Source organism: Myotis lucifugus, unplaced genomic scaffold (assembly GCF_000147115.1).
Source record: "Myotis lucifugus unplaced genomic scaffold, Myoluc2.0 scaffold_418, whole genome shotgun sequence".
Lineage (NCBI taxonomy): Eukaryota > Metazoa > Chordata > Mammalia > Chiroptera > Vespertilionidae > Myotis > Myotis lucifugus.
Window position 1 is genome coordinate 638,018 of NW_005871466.1, and position 22,227 is coordinate 660,244.

The 22,227-nt window shown below is 39.8% G+C and overlaps 1 protein-coding gene across 3 annotated transcripts in view; it reads left to right on the top strand.

Moving 5' to 3' along the window:
• The window catches only part of KMT2C (lysine methyltransferase 2C), a 248,324-nt gene that overhangs the window by 110,347 nt on the left and 115,750 nt on the right, over positions 1-22,227 (top strand). For all 3 annotated transcript variants that reach the window (XM_023743909.1, XM_023743910.1, XM_023743911.1), the window contains exons 8-10: positions 6,652-6,814; positions 15,011-15,182; positions 16,972-17,086. In XM_023743909.1, the coding sequence (XP_023599677.1) occupies positions 6,652-6,814; positions 15,011-15,182; positions 16,972-17,086 (450 nt within the window). The remainder of the gene's footprint in view (positions 1-6,651; positions 6,815-15,010; positions 15,183-16,971; positions 17,087-22,227) is intronic.

Genomic DNA, 22,227 nt, shown 5'->3' on the forward strand with positions numbered 1-22,227 from the left:
AGAAAGGGGGAGGCTGCAGACAGGAGGTTGCAGGAGGAGGGGTAGAGCAGGGCCCACCAAATTAGATGGGGGGAAGGGAGAGAGAGACCCCACAGAACTAGGGACAGAGATGGGCGGGAAAGAAGGGCTGTGCAGAAGCATCGCCCTTGGTTGAAGCAGAAATCCTGACCCCATTTTACAGACCCCAGCAGAGTGTGTGTGTGTGTGGCGGGAGGGAGGGGGGGTAACGAAGACAAAAGAGGGGTGAGGGGACTGGATGGATGGAGAGCAGCGCCGTTTGATTCATGGCCTATTTATTTTTATTAATATTCTAGAGGCCCAGTGCACAAATTCATGCACAGGTGAGGTCCCCGGGCCTGGCTGTTGATCGGGGCCAGTTGGGAGGTTGGCTGACCCTGGGAGGTTGGCTGTGGGAGCGCACTGACCACCAGGGGGCAGCACCTGAGTTGAGTGTCGACCGGTTGTTAGGTTGTTCGGTCGCTTAGGCTTTTATATAGAGAGATTTTTATTTCAGAGAGGAAGGCAGAGCGAAAGAGAGATAGAAACATCAATGATGAGAGAGAATCGATCTGCCTCCCACATACCCCCTACTGGGGATTGAGCCCACAACCCAGAATGTGCCCTTGACCGAATTGAACCCAGGACCCTTCATTCCGCAGGCTGTGGCTCTATCCACTGAGCCAAACCATCTAGGGCGACCCATGACCTATTTAAAACGACGGCAGTAGGCTGAGCAGGGGGTCTTACCACGATGGTGTTATCTAATAATGAGGGTGTCTCCTTATATTGGGTAATCTGAACTGCAGCGAAGTAAAGACACACCCATGGAGCCTGCAAAGGGTTTCCACACACACGATGCAACTTCGTGTGGCAGCTGAAGAGGCTGAGCAGAGCCTTGGAAGGACATGAGGTTTCTAAGACCAGGGGTTGGAGGGAAAGTGCGTGCTGAGCATTCCGCGCTGTGAGTTACAATCTATATGTATAAAAGCCTAATATGCTAAGTGTCCAACTGAGCAGTCCACCAACTGGTTGCTATGATGTGCACTGACCACCAGGGGGCAGATGCTCCAACCGGTAGGTTAGCTTGCTGCTGGGGTCTGGCCGATCGGGACTGGGCGAGATGGGGTCCGACATGTCCTGGATCCCTCCTGCGGTCCCTCCCACGGTCCTTCCCCGGCCACCGGCCCCAATTGGGACTGGGTGAGACGGTCCTGATCGGCCCGATCACAGGCCAGGCGGAGGACCCCACCCATGTACGAATTCGTGCACCAGGCCTCTAGTGGTATATATTATTCCATCCCTTTATTCTAACCTATTTGTGTCTTTATATTTAATGTACATTACTTTTTAAAAAAATATATTTTTTATTGATTTTTTAGAGAAAAAGGGAGAGGGATAGAGAGATTGCATCATTAATCAGCTGCCTCCTGCACACCCCCCACAGGGGATGGAGCCCGCAACCTAGGCATGTGCCCTGACTGAGAATAGAACTGATGGCTGCTTGGTTCCTGGTTCAACACTCAACTGCTGAGCTATACCAGCCAGGCTAATGTGCATTTCTTGCAGGAACTGGTTTTGATTTTTAAAATCTTACTGACAATCTGCTTTTTAGTTGGAGCATTAAGGCCATGTACTAATGTGATTATCATCCTGTTTTGTTTTGTTTTTCTGTTTATCTCTATTGTTTCTTTTCTGCTGCATTCTTTTGGATTGAGTTGTTTTGTTTTGTTTTGTTTTGAATATATTTTTATTGATTTCAGGGAGGAAGGGAGAGGGAGAGAGAGATAGAAACTTGATGAGAGAGAATCATTAATTGGTTGCCTCCTGTATACCCTACTGCAACCTGGGCATGTGCCCTGACTGGGAATCGAACCTCGACCTCTTGGTTCATGGATCGATGCTCAATCACTGAGCCACACCGGCTGGGCACCAGTTACCTCCTAATTCATTATACTATCCATGTTTTTATTTTTTATCTTTCAAAATATATCTTTTATTGATTTCGGAGAGAAGGAAGAGGGGGAGAGAGAGAGAGAAACATCAATGATTAGAGAGAATCATTGACTGGCTGCTTCCTGCATGCCCCACACTGGGGATCGAGCCCGCAACCCTGGGCATGTGCCCTGATTGGGAATCGAACTGTGACCTCCTGGTTCATAGGTCAATGCTCAACCACCGAGCCACATCGGCTGAGCTGGTTAAACAAAATTTAAATATATATTTCTAATACATGAGGTCATAGGAAATATAAATTTTAGTGTCATAAATAAAGTTTTATCGGAACAAAGCCACAGTCATTTGCATATTATCTGTGGCTTCCATTGCATGACAGTGACAGAGCTGAGTGGTTGCTGCAGAGACCACATGTGCTGGGCATTGCTGTGAACGTGGTAGAAGTCACAGTGACACAATTATAATTCACAGTGTTTGAGTGCCATGTGTACAGTCCTGGCAGCTTATTTATTTCTTTTGTTACTGTTATGTATACCTAGCATATTAAAACAAGAAAAGTGGACTTCCTATGTAGCACTTCTGTTGTTATCAAGTTAGATGGCAAAGCATTAAACTCATTATGCCAGGATCTGGTTGGTGTGTAGAATACAATATATGTCAGCATTACCAGATTGAGCACTTGCCACACTATTCCAACTCACAGGAAATTAATAATCCAAAAAAATACTAAATTTATAGTGATTTGTTGTTTCACTTATTTATGCATTCATTAGTTGATTCTTGCATGTGCACTGACAGGGATCGAACCCCCAACCTTGGCATATTGGGATGACACTCTAACTGAGCTACCATGCAAGGGCTACACATTTTATCTTTAGCCTCTCTGCCTTTATTTAATAAATAATATTTTTCTGTGTGACTCATTCTTTTTTTTAAAGTATATTTTTATTGATTTTAGAGAGAGGAAGGGTAAGGGAGGGAGTTAGAAACATTGATGTGAGAGAAACATTGCCTGCCTCCTGCACACCCCCTGAAACCTGGGCGTGTGCCTTGACCGGGAATTGAACCAGAGACCTCTTGGTGCATAGGATGACGCTCAATCCACTGAGCCACATCAGCTGGGCCATTCTTTTATTAAGGCATATTTTATATACAATATAACTCACCTCTTAATAGGTTATAGTTGAACATGTTTTGAGGAGTGTGTACAATCAAGTATGTAACTATCATAGTCATGGTATAGAATATTTCCTGTACCCCAAAAATGTTCTCTCATGACCCTCTGAGGTCAGAGCCCCCTCCCCCCCTTTAATGGTCCCCCCTTCCAGCTCCTGGCCATTACTGACCTGTTCCTCTTCCTACAGTTTTGCATTTTCTAGGCTGATACTGAAATGGAATCATACAGCATGTAGTTAGCATAATGGTCATTCATTAGCTGGTAGTTTGTTCTTGGCTATTATTTATAAAGCTGCTGTGAACATGGATGCAACACTGTTTGTTTGGAAGTATATGTTTAACGTTGCCTGTACACCTTTCCATTTCCACCAGTAAGTAGTGAGAGGTGCATTTGCTCTATGGTGTTGCTAACACTGGAAATTGTCAGTGTTTCTGAATTTTAGCTGTTCTACTTCAGTGATATCTCCTTGTGGGCTTCTTTTTTGCTTCCTGATGACTAACGAGATTGAACATCTCATGTACTTACTTGCTATTGTGTATCTTTAGCGAAATGTTTGTTCAAATCTTTTGCCCCTACCCCTACCCTATTCCAATTAATTCGTCTTCTTCCTATTGAGGTGTCAGAATTCTTTATATATTCTTCATACAAGTTGTTTATTAGAAACGCATTTTATAAATATTCCTGCCTAGTTTGCAACTTGTTTTCATTTTCTTATGCTTTCTGAAGAGCAGAGGGCTTAATTTTGATGAAGTTTGTCATTTGCCACTTTGTACGTTTTTTCTTTCTTTTTTTTTTAAAATATATTTTTTGAATATATATTTTATTGATTTTTTACAGAGAGGAAGGGAGAGGGATAGAGAGTCAGAAACATCGATGAGAGAGAAACATTGATCAGCCGCCTCCTGCACACCCCCCACTGGGGATGTGCCCACAACCAAGGTACATGCCCTTGACTGGAACCGAACCCGGGACCCTTCAGTCCGCAGGCTGACGCTCCATCCACTGACCCAAACCGGCCAGGGCTAAAAATATATTTTTATTGATTTCAGAGAGGAAGGAAGAGGGAGAGAGAGATAGAAACATCAATGATGAGAGAGAATCATTGACCGGCTGCCTCCTGCCAACCCCCCACTGGGGATTGAGCCCACAACCCGGGCACGTGCCCTTGACCAGAATTGAACCTGGGACCTTTCAGTTCGCAGGCCGACATTCTGTCCACTGAGCCAAACCGGCTAGGGCTAAGTTTTTTCTTTTATGGGTTATGCTCATTATGCTTTATATTTAAAAAAAAAAAAAACTTTGCATATTCCCAAGTTACCTTTAGATTATTTATCCATTTTATAGTTAAGTTATATGTATGATCTGAGAATATGAGATAAGATTCAATGTTCTTTGTTTTCAGTAGCATTTTATAATATATCTGTATAAAATTTTTGTTTATTCCCTAATCCATAGTATCTTTTCTTTTAATTTTGATGAATTTTTCCTCTAACTGAAGAAGTTAAAAGAAAAAGAGAGAATATTGTTTATTTTGTGCACCAATTTAAAAGAATCCAAAATAACTATACCAGTATAAAACATTCAAAGCTAGTAGGTAAAAAGTGAGATTTAATATTATTATTGCTTTTTGCCATCATCTTTTTACCACAGTGATATAGAGATACTTTGAGGTTTTTTTTATTATATTCATTTTTGTTGTTATTGTTAATCCTCACCCGAGGATATTTTTCCATTGATTTTTAGAGAGAAACATTGGTGACATCTTGGTTCATGGAACGATGCTCAATCACTAAGCCACACCGGCTGAACTTTTCTGTGTTTTTAATGCTGTAACGCCCTTGAGTACAAAAAAGAACTAAAATGTGCATTAGTCTGGATTTTATATAAAATTAAAATGTCACAGATACAGCTAGAATTTATGAGGGACTTAAAAACTGCTGTGGTCTGTTGGCTGCACTCAATGTGTAGCAGACACACCAGAAGGTGCTAAGCTTTCTCATACTGTTTCGAAGCGGAGGACCTGAGGTTATGAGGTTTTGATGGCATGTGCTATCTTATGTAGGTTTACACGTAAACGTTGACACGTAGAGTCAACACTGGCATGTGAAGATGTCTGTGGTTCCTTGAGGCTCGGTTTCCCGCAGACCATCCTGTTTGGCTTTAGGTATTCCAGCTGTGCTGCTGGTGAGCCGCACGCACGAATGAGAGTCCTGAGAGTGAGATCCTCTTAGGATATGTATGTCTGGTCTTTCTTTGTCAGCAGCATCCATGGTGCTACGTGAACAAACTAGGACTACCAGTTTCTACCAAGGGATGTTGGAACAGGAGGAAAAGACAAATCACCATGCCAGAGGCATAAATGCTAACGCAGAGGTTAATGTAACAAGGACAGCCTAGCCTCTTCTACACAGAGGGAGGTTTTACACTATACAGTGTAGGCCTCACAGCAAAAGCTCCACAAAAGAAATGATGTCCAAAATGGGCTTGGGCGGATAGCCAGTCATTCTTAGGGAAAGGTGAGTTAAGGAAGTAAAGCTTCGTAGATCATCCAGACTGACTTCTTACACACTCAGTTGCTCTAGACAAGCGGTTCTCAACCTGTGGGTCGCGACCCTTTTGGGAGTCGAACGACCCTTTCACAGGGGTCGCCTAAGACCATCGGAAAACACATATATAATTACATATTGTTTTTGTGATTCATCACTATGCTTTAATTATGTTCAATTTGTAACAATGAAAATACATCCTGTATATCAGATATTTACATTACGATTCATAACAGTAACAAAATTACAGTTATGAAGTAGCAACGAAAATAATTTTATGGTTGGGGGTCACCACAGCATGAGGAACTGTATTAAAGGTCGTGGTTGAGAACCACTGCTCTAGACTTTGTTGATCATGGGGGCCTTATTTCTTTGCTCTTACTGCTTGTAAGAGTAGCAGCAGATTGAAATTGGTGGGAATGAGGGGAGAGGAGATAGTCATGACCTAATTTTTCTTTACACTCTTAGCATTTATTAAGAAACTTAAAATGAATTACCACAGTGAAATGTGTCAGTCTGTTGCCTTGAACAATATAGTTGTCCCTCATTAACCTACTCTGATCGACTAGTTTACTACCTATTGATTTTTAGGCAGGATGATAGATGTTTTAGACTCTATATTCGTTTTACTTGTTTATTGATGGGATTTAAACACTTAAGAAAATAATGCTCAACTAGAAACGTGCCTTTTTAACCATACTACTGATTTTTAAAAAAATTTAGTTGTACAAAGTCAGTGAAAAAGCGAAATGCTAACTTTGTAAACTTGAATGGAAGGATGAGACTATTATACCAGGCATCGAATTGAGTACCTTAGATCTTATTATTTCTAACAGATCCTTTATTTGCTATTCTGCAGATTCAACTTGTTTTACAAGTGATGTACAAAGGTTTTTAATACTTTCCTAGTCCCGCATTTGAATGTTCCTCTACCAGGTTTTATGAAGAAATTCTTTTCCCTTTTCCCCCCTTCAGCGATGTGCATTTTGTAAGCACCTTGGAGCCACTATCAAATGCTGTGAAGAGAAATGTACACAGACATACCATTACCCTTGTGCTGTGGGGGCCGGCACCTTCCAGGATGTCAGCCACTTCTTCCTTCTTTGTCCAGAGCACATCGACCAAGCTCCTGAAAGATGTAAGTAGCGCACTCACTTAGACACATTCTTAGATATGAGCCAGTGTACTCACTTACAGTAATGCATGTCATCACTTCCCTGAGTGTTACTCTGCTTGTATTAGAAGATAACATTATATCATCTTGATAATCTGAGGGATTCTTGCCAGAGGTCCTTGGGGGAAATCTGTTATCAACAGTGTCATTGAAGTTAAAGGCAAAAAGTTACTTCCTCAGCAATTCAAATGTACATGGTTTTTCTTACTTAAAAATTTTTTTAAAACTGTCAAAAAATAGAAATACTGAGTATATAGTATTTTAATATGCACTATAAAGTAAGTCCTTTAAAAAGTTAAACAGTATTCAGTGTCTTTTACACTAAAAACCACCCAGCACCCAGCTGGAAAATTGGAAGCAGATTGACTCCGATTTTTCAGCCGCGAGCACAAGGACTTGTAAAACATGCCACATCTGACTACTGAGTCAGGGGCACTGACCTCTTTTCCCTTAGATTGTCAGATAAAAAATGGTAACAGCCAACACAACACTGGCCCTCCAGTGTGAATGAATCAAAACCATAACCTTTTTTTGGTCAGGCAAAAATACACTTTTTGTTGTGCCGCAGAATTTTAGTAATTAGTTTATGTGCCATGAGATGAAAAAGGTTGAAAATCTCCAACTCAGGCGTTCTTGCAGGAGGTACACTATCGATAGGTCACCGCAGACCTCTGCGCTCTGGAGACCGGCCTGGTCCTTGTGGAACCTGTCCCTGCAGCTTCTGAGTCTTCTCTGTTCACTGCAACCACACTTAAGGTTTTTCCTTTCTCTTCCAGACAGTATTTTTTAATTAAGTGAAAAATGTTTAAACGTTTGCATTTCATGTTGTACCGAAAGTTAGGACTCTTTACTGTCTTTGTCATGAAACAGAGATCTTACCTTTTTATTTCTGTGAATTTCCAAAGAGCATGTATGCTTCGGGATCTTTTTCCCTCTTAAATTGTATTTCCAATCTCATTGTGAAATGCTTTATTCAGTCTTTTTAACCTAATTGTTAGCTTTACCTATTTCTTAGCAATGTCAATAAAAGCTTTTCCCTATCTTTTTCATCTCCGTGAAACATAAATATAGCTACCTATATTTATGAGGCATAAACTGAAGTATTCTCAAGTACAGTTAGATTTCATAATCATTATTTTTTATCTTTATTTAGTACCATAATTTTATATTCAGTTAAAATTATTTTGTGTCTACATGTATAATCACCATACAGGTGTAAATTATAGGTAAGGCAAACCGAAATGTCAAATTGTATTTAGGCTGGGGAGGGATTTAAAGTTTTAAGAATGTTTTGGATTATACACTAAAATCTGGGAGAAAAAGAACCTTCATGCATAGCCACTCTCCCGGGTGTTACTATTTTAAGACCTCATGCAGTGAATCACCTCACCAGGTGCACAAGCTACGATGCTAGTTTAAATTAGAGTCGATTGCATTCTGGGTGGTTCGTTACACTTTGCCAGTGGAACAAAACAATGTGTATGTATTTAAGAATCTGAATTTTACTCAGCCTTTTGTACTTTGTCATGCTTTAGAGCTCAGTAAACAGTGTGTAAACTTTTCTGTGACTGTGTTTCCAATGTTAGGTGTTTTGTTGCCTAATGGCTGTACTGCTCTGTGCTGCAGACTGTGTTCTAACAGCGTAGACCTCATTTATGTGTGAGAGATCATAAATTGTTTTGTAAAGTAATGACGTGTCAGAACTGAGGTGAGATGATTTGCCATCATTTTTCATCCCTAGAGTGAAAGGTTCATGCTGGTAACATAAAACCAAAAGATATTCTGAGATTATTGGTACTGTTTCTTGTTCCCAAATAGACTTATGGAGACTCATAAAAATACATGAACGGTAGGATAAAATAAAACTAAAGATAAGCAAGGGAATTTGGCCATTGTAAAATACAGGTAGGATAAACACGACGGTAATGGTGAGGCCAGTACCCAAGTTAAACGCACACTTCCTCAACCTAAACTACAAATGTGGCTCCAGAGCTTTCCAGCAATCAACATGAAGAGTTACCTGGTTCATAGCAATATTGCAAGAATTCACTTGGTTCTGAGACTATATGTACACTACATACTACAGTGTTAACATTGTCTCCAAGTAGCTGCCTTGTAGTGTAAGAAACAAATCCCACAGGGCAATTTTTTATAACAGACCTCAAAATAAGCTAGTGGTATAAAATCAAAGCCCAACCGAGGATATGCAATTTCTTGGGGATTTTGCAAAATTCAGTCTAAACACATAACTTCCTGACCATCCGTCTTAATCCAAGAATATAGAGAATATTGGAGATATAATGTATTTCTATAATATACAAGACTATGCATTAGTCTTCATAAAATCTTTCTAGTTGTTATAATTGTGTGTCATAGCACAAAGTACGTAACTTTTATGTCTCAAAAATGGGGGATAAGTGAAAAGATACTAGTCAGTGAATATCATGTGGCATCGGACCTTGTCTATATTAATTGCTTTACAGAAAGGTAGTGATTTTAGTTCTTATCTAAGGCTCAAGTTATATGTGTACATTGAATACTGATGGCTAAGTGTAGAGCAATATGTTAGAGTGATAGTTAGCTGAGTTAGGAGAAAGATTGACATTTTTTATGGAAGTTGACAAATCTAACAAAGACACGGACACCATTAGAAAGAAATCCCAACAAAGACAGGGTCAGCGAGCAAGGCCAGGACTTTGAGTAGAAAGCAGTTGCAGGGTGCTCTGTGTCATGGATAGATGCTGGCCATACCTCCAGCATTATTGTCCTGATGATGATGTACATGAACCTTGTCTGGAAATTTCCCACTGAATGCTTGTCGTGGAGACACGGCCAGCTTGCTTCCTGAGGAGTGTGCTGCCTCCTAGGGAAAGCTGAACGCAGGGAGCCAGCCATGCAGGAGCAGTGGGGAGAGCATTCAGGCAGATGGAGCAACACTGCACAGGCCTGAGGAAAGAGCTTGGCATAGCTGTGGACGGTCGCTGGTCATTGTGCCTGTACCATAGTGTCTTCTAGGTGGATAGTAAAGGCAACACCCTGATGAACACAGGCTGGGTCACACAGGGCAGGGTTTGGTGTGATTCTGTCTGCAGTGTGACCCTTTGCAGGGTTTAAGTGTGGGAATGCCCTCTCTCTCTCTCTCTCTCTTTCTCTCGCTCTCTCTCTTTCCCTCTCTCTATGTCGTCTCCCCTCTCCAGTGTATTTATTGCCACCACTCAGCTTTTCACTCCTTTACTTCCGTTAAGCTTTTAACTCCAGACGTCATTTCTTGGTAGTGGTGTATTTCTGGACACCAAGTCCTACTGCTTTGCTGTTATCCTACATTCTGTCAGTCCCCTGACCTTTCTTTCTTACCTACTTGCCTACCTACCATAAGGGCCAGCCTCTCTGGGCAGCATCCATGATTTACGTTTTCTTTCTAGAGACGCCCCATGGTAGGCCAGCCACCTGGCACAGTGTTCTGCCAGCAGTGACGGCGTCGATGGTCGGTGCCGTCGTGCCAGCAGAAGCCATGCTGATGTAGTCCTTCTTAAACTGATGCTATCTGACATCACTTTGACATTTCTCACTCTTTATTTATACCAGCGCATTTATTCTTACGTGCTTCTAGACACTGGTAAGCAGTATAGTCTCACCTCCCAACTTGACCAAGGTGAAGGATCCATGATAAGCTCCCTTCTACTTCGAGCTCATTGTTTTTGCCTTTTCCTCCATCTCTTTTCTTGTCACAGCTGTCACTTAGGAAGTGACCTTGTCCGAAGTTTATCTTTCTGCTTCTCCTGCTCTTCCTCCTCCCCCCAGTCATTTACCTTCCTCATTCCATGCCTGTGCTGGCACTTTCTGCGTTTGTACATGCTCAGATGTTCTCCACCTTCTTTGCCCTCCCACTGGGAGTCTGTGTTGAGGAGTGAAGAGCGTGGCCGTTGGAGTCACACTGACCTGGCCTTCACTCTTGTCCTCTCAGATTAACTTCAGTCTTACACCCAGTTTCTTCTGCTTTCTAGCTGCTTAAAGAAAATCTCACATAGTTATTGGATTATTGCTTCAAACTTAATGTCTCTGGGGTGTGCAGACACATATGTATGTCTGTGTACATATACTTACATGAGACAAGACGCTTAAGCTGCCCAGTAATATCATCTTCTTATGCATGATCTGTAATAGGCAGTGCTAGGGTTTCTGCATGTATCTTCTCCCGGATTGGGCAGTGGTTGGAATGAACTCTATTTCTTTATGTAGCACTTTTTTGCTGTTATTATTTTTTTATGTCATAAAGTAAATGTTTCTGGACCCAGTGTATCCTGTGGATGTTTTCTTAGTTTAATTTACTACTAATGACCCACACTAATCAAATAATATGACAGCATTGTCATTAAGAAACTGCTGGAATCTATAATAGAATGAAGAAGTTATCTCTGCCATTGTGACACACATGTATCTAGGTGCCAAGTGGGCTTTGCTATATAAAATAGCGCTCACTGTGTAACAGAAATATCATGTGAGCAACAGAAGTAATTGTCATTTTTCTAGTGGTCATGTTAACCAGTATATACAAAATAGTAATATTTCAACATGTAATCAATAAAAAATATTTGAGATATTACACATTTCCCCCTAATATATTTTTGGAATCCAGGGTGTGTTTTATATGTGCAGCTCATCTCAATTTGGACTGGTTGAATTTCATTTGCTTTGTAGCCACATTGGCTGGTGGCTGCCATGGTAAGTGGAAGTGTCAGAGTCAAACTCTAGGAAGTTCCACGGAAGCACTTTGGACAGTATTCCTGGCAAATTACAATAGAAAGATGAATTGAGTATCTGATCATCAGAGTCCAGTACTTGCCCCAATTTCTGTATGTTCTGAGGGCAGCAAATAGATCTAAGACTAGTTTTTAAATGTCCATAGCTTGAATGAGTAAATATTGGCATTCCATTTCAGTATTAAGAAAAACAATTCAGCCCTAACCAGTTTGGCTCAGTGGATAGAGCGTCGGCCTGCAGACTGAAGGGTCCCAGGTTCGATTCTGGTCAAGGGCATGTACCTTGGTTGCGGGTGCATCCCCAGTAGGGGGTGTTCAGGAAGCAGCTGATCGCTGTTTCTGTCCCATCGATGTTTCTGGCTCTCTGTCCCTCTCCCTTCCTCTCTGTAAAAAATCAATAAAATATATTTAAAAAAGAAAAAACAATTCACCCTTACAAAAAATGAACTAATTTATAACATTTCCATTTTTAAATTAATGCCTATCAATCAAAGATTCTTTTAAAAGTGACTTTAGAAGCAAGATAGTTACTTAAACTATATATTTAATAAGACTTTGTTTGTGCTAGGCAGTTGAGGATGCAGAGTCTTAAAGACAAGGTCCCTGCCCTTCAAGGGAGCACAGTATCGTGTTATAATTACTTATAGAGCAGTTTCTTCTAAGCATATGGAGAAAAGAATATTCAACAACTATGCACATGGTTGCTTGGAGTGGTAATATTTCATATTTGGGGACAGTGAGCAGAGTTTGGAAGGTCTCTTTGGGATGGGCTCGGGGCACAACAAGGGAACCACATTTCATGCAGAGGGAATAGAAGGTGTCCAAGTACACGGCACTGAGCAACAGCATATGTCACGTGCACAGCAAACTGCTTGACGTGATCAGGAATTGGTGAGTGGTCCTGAGAGTCAGTTGGAAAGGGAGGAAATGGTTTTTTGTTTTGTGTTTTTCTTTTTTGCCTCATACTAGAAAGTTTTTATTTTTTCACTTTTAGGTGAAAAAGGAAGTACTGGTGCAGTTTTAGTTTCAGCAGGGCATAACCAGTTAGATGCATAGTTGGATTATTTAGGGAGCAGATCAGAACCATACGCAGGGATTCCATTCAGAACGCATTGCATTGACCACAGCAGGGAGTGCAAGGACCCAGCTGTACAAATAGAAGGACAGGGACAGGGAAAGTTGGCTCAACAAGAGTTGGTGTGCAGTGGCTGTGTTGGGTCAGGAAAGAGTTAAAGGGTCAACAGTGATACTAATGCTGGTTGAGAGAAGAGGGAGGGGGGGTTAGATTTTAAAAATGTTTTATTTTAGAGGCATTGAGTGCATCTTTTTAGAACATCTGGCTATTGAGGTTCAGGAAGACTTGCAAAGAGTGTGTTGGGGTTCAGAAAGAAGTTTCCTGCTGGCGATGTCCATTTGGGAACTGGAATTGTGGGAGTTGATGTGATCACAAAGAGAAGGCATGGGGAATTAGAAAAGAAAGAACTGGATGCAATCCTACCATTTAGAGGGAGAGAGGCACAAAAACCAACCCAGGAGGAAGAGATGGAGGCATGGGGACCTTACGGAGAAACAGGAGAAGGAGGCCATCCTAGAAGCCAAGGGAAGAGAAATCTTACTTCAGGGTGGGACTTAGTTAGTAATATAAATGCTGCAAAGTGCAAATAAGGTAAGGTCCAAAAAGTGACCCTGGGAGCTCCCAGGTCATTGGTAGCCTCATTAAAGTAGCTTCAGATGAATGGTGGGTGTGGAGCCACCAGGGGGTCCAGCTTGGGGGCCAGGTACATCTCAGTCCCAGGGCCCATTTGTGTGCTGCCCTCAGGCTACAAATGGCTTTTTACCATTTTAAAAGGACTCTAAAATAAAAACAAAAAGTTTCTACACCAGAGACTTCTATGGCCTACAAAACCAGTTTGCTGACTGGTATAAGGAAATGGAATAGATTATTACTCTTTCAAGATGCTGACTGGGAAAGAAAGAAGGTAGAAAGCGCTTATAGTCAGAGAGGACTGATGAAACCTTCAAAATACAAAAAAGAAAAAAAATTATATATACGATTTAAAACAATCCTAGGTAATCAGCTAATCAGACCATTTAGTTGAGGCCCTAAGTGTCCGATATAGGCATAATTGTGTGTGTGTGTGTGTGTGTGTGTGTGTGTGTGAGAGAGAGAGAGAGAGAGAGAGGGGGGGGGGGTGCACAGATTCGTGCACCGGTGGGGTTTCTCAGACTGGCCTGCAGGGATTGGGCTGAAACTGGCTCTCCGATATCCCCTGAGGGGTCCCGGATTGCAAGAGGACACAGGCCAGGCCGAGGAACCTCACCAGTGCACGGTCGGGCTGGGGAGAGACCTCATTAAACCATGGGAGGGCTCCAGGGTGTGTCCAGCCGTTCTAGCCCAGTTCTGATAGGCTGGACCCCAGCAGCAAGCTAACCTACCAATTGGAGCACCTGCCCCCCTGGTGGTCAGTGTATGTCATAGCAACTGATTGAATGAACTGTCGGACACAGCATATTAGGCTTTTATTATGTAGGATATATCTATATCTATATATCAAATTGGTATGATTTTAGAAAACATTCCTTATTTTGTAATGTGAATGAGTTTATGTACTTGGCAAGGCAGTTTATTCTTACAGTTATTTTTTTGTTTTAGTGGTAAAAGAACTGTTAAAAAGCAACATTTCTTTTGATCCACATTTAAGAGATAGATGATGTCCATAATTATATAGAATTTAATGCTTTTTAAAACAGCTTGCCATTAATATAGATGAATATCGAAATAGTGAATGAAGTATTGTATTTGGGTATGAATGTGTAGCTTCCATCTATAATGTTCTCCCTCATACAATATTTTTCAGTATTAAAAAAACTTATTTGATTTAAATAAAAATTAGTCTGTTTATGCTTAAGATGCATCTTAATCTAATGGATATTAACATTTCTTATTTTTTTGTCTCTTATTTTGTTAATTTCAGAACATTTAATATCCAAATAAAATGTTTTTTGTTTTTTTGTTGTTGTTTTTTTACACTACCAATGTCTCAGTTGATACTTTCCTGGTTTGGTTCTTCCAGCAGCATATATGAAGCATTAAGTAGGCACCCAGCATTGTCACTGGTACTAGGGATATAAGACTACATCAGAACTGCTTGGTCTCAAGTACATATAGGCACAAATTGTAAAACCAGATGATTAAACTGAATGTGATTACATTTAGATTAAATATATTGCATTGTTTCTATGGAGACCATATTCTGATTGGATATCACTTCAATGTGGATAACTTAAAGTGTCTGAAAGATTTACCATGCAAATTCCCTTAAAGTGATTTTTAAACTGTAAAGTCAGAAAATTATCAAATTCTTATACAACAATTTCATTGTTTTACTGTTAATTATAGCAAAGGAAGATGCAAACTGTGCAGTGTGCGACAGCCCGGGAGACCTGTTAGATCAGTTCTTTTGTACTACTTGTGGTCAGCACTATCATGGAATGTGCCTGGATATAGCGGTTACTCCATTAAAACGTGCAGGTTGGCAATGTCCTGAGTGCAAAGTGTGCCAGAACTGCAAGTAAGTTTTAATTTCAACTCACAGGTGTGTATTGAGTTTGTGAGAGACCCTATTTGTAGGTCCAAGAGGTTTGTGTGATGTGCTAAAGGTTGTTCAGACTGCAGCTATATTCATTCACATCGCCTTCATCATGTCTTAATTTAAGAAATAAATGCTAGGTGTGTATTAACATTTATGTTACTTTGAAACAAAGGCTACACAAAAGTAATTTTAATAATTTAAATTCCTCTGGTTGCCTAAAAAGCTATTTTAAATTTGCCAACAATTTTTTAAATGAGTAATATTAACAATTTAAAATAAATATTAGAAAACTAAAGCAACTTCTTTAGAGGGAGACCGGGGAGGGGATTTAATAGGAAAATAAACATAACTACTCAAAGTGAGTCATCTTCCTTTCCAGGAAGAACAATTAAACTAAGATCATTGTTTTTTAAAAAAATCTGTATCTCTCTGAAAGACAGTTATGGTCAGTAGGTCCTAGTCACCATAATACTGAAACAGAGTATCGTATGGCATTTAAACATTTGCAATGGGGTGATCTTTTCCTATTTGTTCTATTCCATCCTTCGGTCATTTCTCCAGTCTTTTCTGTGACTGATTTTCCTCATGCTACTAATTAGCATGATAGATTGGGGATGTTACCTGCATCTACAGCAGTCTTTAAATTATTTACAAGCTGAGGACTTTTTTAACTAGGAGAAATTATGCCCACCAGTCTGTTTTATTCATAATTTAATTTCTTAACAAAGCATCAGTATCTCAGAATTATGTGGAATAAGTAGGACCAAATGCTGTTATATTTTGGTAAAAATTAAAGAAAATATCAATAAACATTTATTTGGTACCTTGTATCTGTGCCTGGTTTCTTGGGAGGGAATATGAGAACTTGAAGAAAGAGTGCTTTTCCTATGGGATCTTTCCATGTAGCTGAAGAGATAAAATATGCAATTTTATATGTAGAATTTGTTAAGCTAAATAAGAAATAACTGGAGACCAACTAACCCATCTTCCGTTTTACTTCTATTTATCCCCAGGTTTAATTCAGCATTTCCTCTCTCCGCTCTTCTTGCATTCCCCAGGTTTTCTTTCCCCTCCTCTTGAGTTAAATTCTTAGTATCTGAGAGTGATTAATAGCCAAGAATCAAGGCAGATATTTATTTTTAGTACAGTTTTTAATAATTATAAGATTGTAATTCTTATACCTATTTATTTAGTACATACTGCTTAATGAGTATTCTAAGCTCTTCAACCAGAATTATATTTAATTCTCAGAGTAACCTTTGGTAATTATTCATATTTTATACCTGAAACCAAGAGAACTCAAGTCTAAGTTATTCAGGAGTCGCATAGCTAGAAAAACAGCATTTGTATATAAAGATAGGTCTGATGCCAAATTTGATCCTCCTTTTATTATGACTGTGTTCACTGTTCTGAAGGGTGTTCCTTCAGCATCAACTATCAGTTATAGTTCCTTCCCAAGAGAGGATAGTAGGTGATACTTAAAGATCAGAGTCAGTCATCCTGCCTTAACCCCTCCTTCTCCGCGGAATCCCCAAATGACTAAAGCAGGTTCACCCTAGGTGAGCTTTCAGTAGGAAAAGCCTGTAGGGAGCTTGGGACGAATGCTGTCACATCTAGGGGTTGCCTTTGTCATTATCTGCACATGGACAAAACAGACACTGAGGTGTTTATGAACTGGGCAATCCCAGAGTTGATTCTTTAGATGATTACTTATGTTACAAACATAAGTTTAAAGGTCAGGCATCATTAATGCTATCTTATTTTTTAGACAATCGGGAGAAGATAGCAAGATGCTAGTGTGTGATACGTGTGACAAAGGGTATCATACTTTTTGTCTTCAACCAGTTATGAAATCAGTACCAACCAATGGCTGGAAATGCAAAGTAAGTTGTTTATTTTTTTAAGAAAAATATCAGCATCTGTATGTTTTTTAAATATATAGAGCAGACAAACCGGATACTTACGCAAATTTATATACACTGCCATCAACTTTAAAATAAACAGCTCTATTGATGCATAATTGATATACAATAAACTGTACATATTTAAAGTCTATAATTTGACACATATATACCCTTATGAAACCATTATCACCTTCAAGATAATAAACATATTCATCTCCCTTAAAAGTTTCCTGGTGCCCCTGTGAGTCCCTCCAGCTATTCACCAATCACCACCCTTATCTTCCAGGCAATCTTCTTTCTTTTCACCGTACATTAGTTTGCATTTTCCAGAGTTTTATATAAAGAACATTATATGGTATATAATCTCTTTTTTGTTCTGGCTTTTAAACTCAGTATAATTATTTTGAGATTCACCCATATAGTTGCCAAGTAGTGGAGATACCATGATTTGTTTATTGAATTGCTTCTTGGTGAACATTGGGGTTGTTTACAATTTCAGGCTGTTATAAAATGCTGCTGAATCTATTAATACGCATAGGTATTTATGGCTTAAAATTTTTTTGTAAATGATTTATCTTTAATCCTCCCAGAAAGTCTGAAATAGATAGTGTCACCATATGAGGATACTGAAATGGAGATATATTTTTAAAATTTAAAATCCAGAGATAAAATACATTGAATTTCTATAGGGAAGTTTCTAGTGGTTTTACAGTGATTTTATGTATGTATGTTTGTAACACTTGCATTGAATATTTGGAATCATTATATATGCATAAGTATATGCATATTGTGCCTCCCCCGTGGTGGTTTTAGTAAGTGATGATTGACTTAGATATTAATTTTTTTAGGTGTTGTTTAAAGTTTCTCTTGGATTTTAAGAGACAAGATCTATAGACATTTTTTCCATCACGTAAGATATTATGCTTGATATTACATAGCACATATCATTATTGATCGTACATATCACATTACTAAATCATTTCCAGTTAATACAATCTGTCTTTCTGCAGTTATTTTTAATTCTTTCTGCATATTCTTTGAGTCAGTGATTCTCTGTTCTTCCATCTGTTTTGGTATTTGCTTCTTTATGACACTGAGTGTTCCATGCTGATCTCTTTAAGCTTCCTGAGGTTCTGTCTCCATAAACCTATAGGTTGGCTGACAACTCTACTTATGGGGGGAGTTAGTATAGTATCAGGTAAACAAATTATTTGTCCATGGAAGCACAAAATATTTAAATATTTAAAGTAGAAGGTAAGAACAACTCCTTTATTTTTATTAATTTTTTAAATTTATTGGGGTGACATTGCTTAATAGGATCATATACGTTTCAAGTGTACATTTTTCTATGATATAAGGCCTGTATATTGCACTGTGTGCCCACCTTTAATTCTCAACTGACTGCTTTTTTTTTCCTGTTTAGGAGATATTTACAAAGACATTTACTGTGACCTTTCTTTGAATGTTCTCTAGGCTGAATCAATCATAAAAGTAGTTCACATGCTTCTTTTGAAATCTGTATAGTTTCACAAATTCTATTATGAGCTGGTGAGAGCCTCACTTGTTCAAGTTTACTGTTTTGTAAAGCAGAATAGGAGCTAGAACTCAGGTCTCCTTAATGTCAGTGTACTGTTTCATCCTGTACATTATCCATCTCCCTGGGCTGTCATATTACAGGGCTTTGCTCTGTAGAATTATTAAGAAATATTGCTGAGTCTCATTTTCATGTTGTATTTGGATGTAGATGGTAAAAACCTGGAGACTCGAGTGTCTGCACTCCCCTCATGCTGAGGGTTTTAAAAATTATAATCTTAATTTTATAGAACAGACACGAAGCTAGGAATCAACTTCTTTTATCTACAGTAATTACAATGACTTTAAAAATAAAACTAAATAGAATTTATAGAGTAAATATTCATTTAATCTAACAAATAGTTTTGCATTGAAACAAAACAGCCAAGTCTCAGTTTAGTAGACAGATACTATCTCAGGTCCAGTTCAGCACATTAGGTTTCTTTGGCTTTAGTAATGTTGGTACTGAGAATGCTTTTGTATAGGTATTTCTATAAAAACAGTATTGATATGTGATGACCGTGTTTCCTGGTTCAGAGAAATGAGACCTCAGGAGGCCAGCAGGCAGCCCTTGAGCTTTAGATGTAATCAATGTCACTGGGTACCTCTGAGCAGCTTTGTTCACAGGTGCACCATGGTGGGTACCGATCCAATGGTCGCTAAAATATGGAACAGCAGTTCCTCATTGTGAGTTACTGGCGTGCTGTTTGCGGGTGCAACTATTGCCACGTGCTGTGAATGGAGATAGAACCCTCTGCTACTCTGTGGATCTTCAGCTGAGGGCTGCGGTGCAGGTACCTGTGTCCGTCAAGCATCTCCTTTGTACCGCGATTTTACTAGGTCAAATCTTGCCTCTTTCTATCTGACAGCACTTGGGACTAACAGTGATAAACACAGGTGCTAAATGAAGGTATGAAGACCTGCATTGCAGCACCTTGCAGGCCAGTTAACATTTTATTAATTATTTTAGGGTAGCATTTCCCTGAAAAACTTGAAGTTCTCAGAAAACACATAGCCCTCCAAGAATTTGTGATCCCTCTGCAGCCTCCCATTCTTATCCCATTGACTGAGAAATGCGTTTCTGGACCCCTGTCCTGGCCCTTATATTTGCCCTCCCAGTCGGTGTGTGTAGGTTTCCCTTCCGTCAGTGGGGTGGCTGGGTGGCCGAGGTGGGCCCTGGATCCCAGGCCCGGGGGAGGCTTCCAGGCGGAGGCTCCTTCCGGAGATGGAGAGGTGTGGAGGCCTGAGGGAGGGATCGAGGCGCTGGCCCCGGGGGTAGGGGTATTTTGTCCTCCGGGGGCGGGGTCCTGTCTAGGGGGACGAGCCCGCCGGGAGAATCCCGGGATGGAGTGCGGGAGAGGGAGAGGGAGGAGGCGCAGAGCGAGCCAAGCACCTGCGCCGCACCCCCGGGCCAGGTGAGGATCGGCGCCTGGACCTGGCCGCAACTCCCCTGTTCTCTGGCCGTGGGCGGCGGGGGGGCGTTCCGTGGGTGGGTACTGGAGGGGAGGGAGGGGTCGTCTCCATTTAACTGCCCTCCGGTGCACCCGCCTGGGAGGGAGGGGCTGTGGCCGCCCGTCGGCGATTCCGGGCCCGGCGTCTGCTGAACGCGGTGGTGCGGTTGGTTCTCGGCTGGATTGCTGTCCATGGGGAACCTGCTGTCGGACAGACGGGTACGTTCGCACTTGGTCCTCGCCGCCGCGCCTCTGCTTGCCGCCTCCTTTCTCCGAACTAGGAAGCTGAATCGTAATTTGTTTTCTTCGCTTTTTCAAAGGAAAAGGATATGTAACTATAAATTTACCTTGAGTTATAGTTTTAGCTGTCCCCAAAGTCGTTATAATTTTAAGCTTATCTGTATTTATATACATTTGACCTAATTTATTTTTAGGGTGTGCTTTAAGCATGTTCATTTCTGCCCTAATTGTATTTAATCAGATAGTTTAACCAGTGTGCTTTTTTTGGGCAAATATTTTGATACTTGAAATAGTGACTTTTTAAGGTGTAATATTTGTTTTTAATTTCACTTCAGTCCTTATTTTTTGGTTAGCTGATTCAACAGCATATAAGGATGTATATAAAATTGACTTTTATACTTTTTCATATCAATTTCTCCTTGTATTTTACTTTTTTAAAAAAACTTATTTTGTGGCTGTTATTGGGCAAGTAGGTCAGGCCATTCATTGTTGATACATATATTATGCCTTTTATCAGTGTAAAACTGCCTGTGTAACACTTGTATTTTTCACCAGATACTTTGCTTGACAATATGGCCACAGGGGGTTTTAGTTTACCAATTGAATGATCTTTTCACATCTTTTCTATTTTGGACCCTTTGTTGTAATTTTAAATGTTTCTTCTGAAAGGTTTAATAGAGCTAACTATTTGAGATTGATGGTTGTGATTGAGATGCTTGACTATTTTAAGACAAACTAGTTCTATTTCCTGCAATGATTTGCAATTCAGAATCTTATTTTATGAATGTTAAATTATGTTGAAAGTATTTTTTTTCTTCTCTCACATCCCATTGAATGAGAATTCTTTCTTTTTCTCTCTTTTTATCTTGGTTAAGTTAACTCAGACTAATATAAACTTTGTCACCTTTTCTTTGCAAAAAAATAAATGAAATAAATATGTGTGTGTGTGTGTGTGTGTGTGTGTGTGTGTGTGTATCCTCTATAAATTCCAGTCTCATTTCACCTTTAATCTTTTGTCATCCTTGTTGTTCTCTAAAAGAGAATTGTAAATTTTTTGAAATACTATATCTGAAAGAATACTGTTGTCTTCAGACTACCACTTGAATTTGGTTTGGTATAATTTTGTGTTAAATCTTTTTCTTTTTTATACTTTGGAAACTACCCCCCCCCCCCCCCCAAGAGTTTTTTCAGCTTATCACAGAAGAAAAATTTTAATTTTTTCTTTATCTCTTTTTTTAAGTTACCTAGCTATAATCCTTTTTTGTGTGTGTGTGCTTAAAAGAGTTAGGATCTTTTTGTTGTTCTCATTTCTTTGTATTTGCTTCCAGGATGCATCTGTGGTTCTACAGTAGTTAGTGTAGCTTTCAGTCTCCAGGTCTAGAGAAGTGTTGGCTAACTTTGCCTTTAAAACAAACTACCTTTTTAATATTCTCTCTAATACTATTTAGTAACATCTAGATAATTTTGTTTCCTGCTCTTACTTCATTATCTTCTTTGTCATGGTTTTCATTATCTTGGAAAATGTCTTCAGAATTTCAGGTTCATTTCCCAAGGTTATTCTCAGAATTCCCTTTGTCCTGGTCTCTTACTAATTTGCTCTCTATCATATTCTGCTGGTCTTTTTCTCAGTGACAGAATAGAACCATGCTGGGAATCGGATTGGATAGTTGTGTTTGAAAAAAAAAAAATCTGTTCTATGAAGTTATTATAATGTGGATAAAAGGTTAGGTTGTGGTGTCAAATATCAGCTTTTCTGGTTACTAAATGCAAGATTTTGGGCAATTATTCAACTTTCCTGAGCCAGTTTTCCTCATGTAGAGAATGTTAATAGGACTTAGCTCACAGGGGTGTTGGATT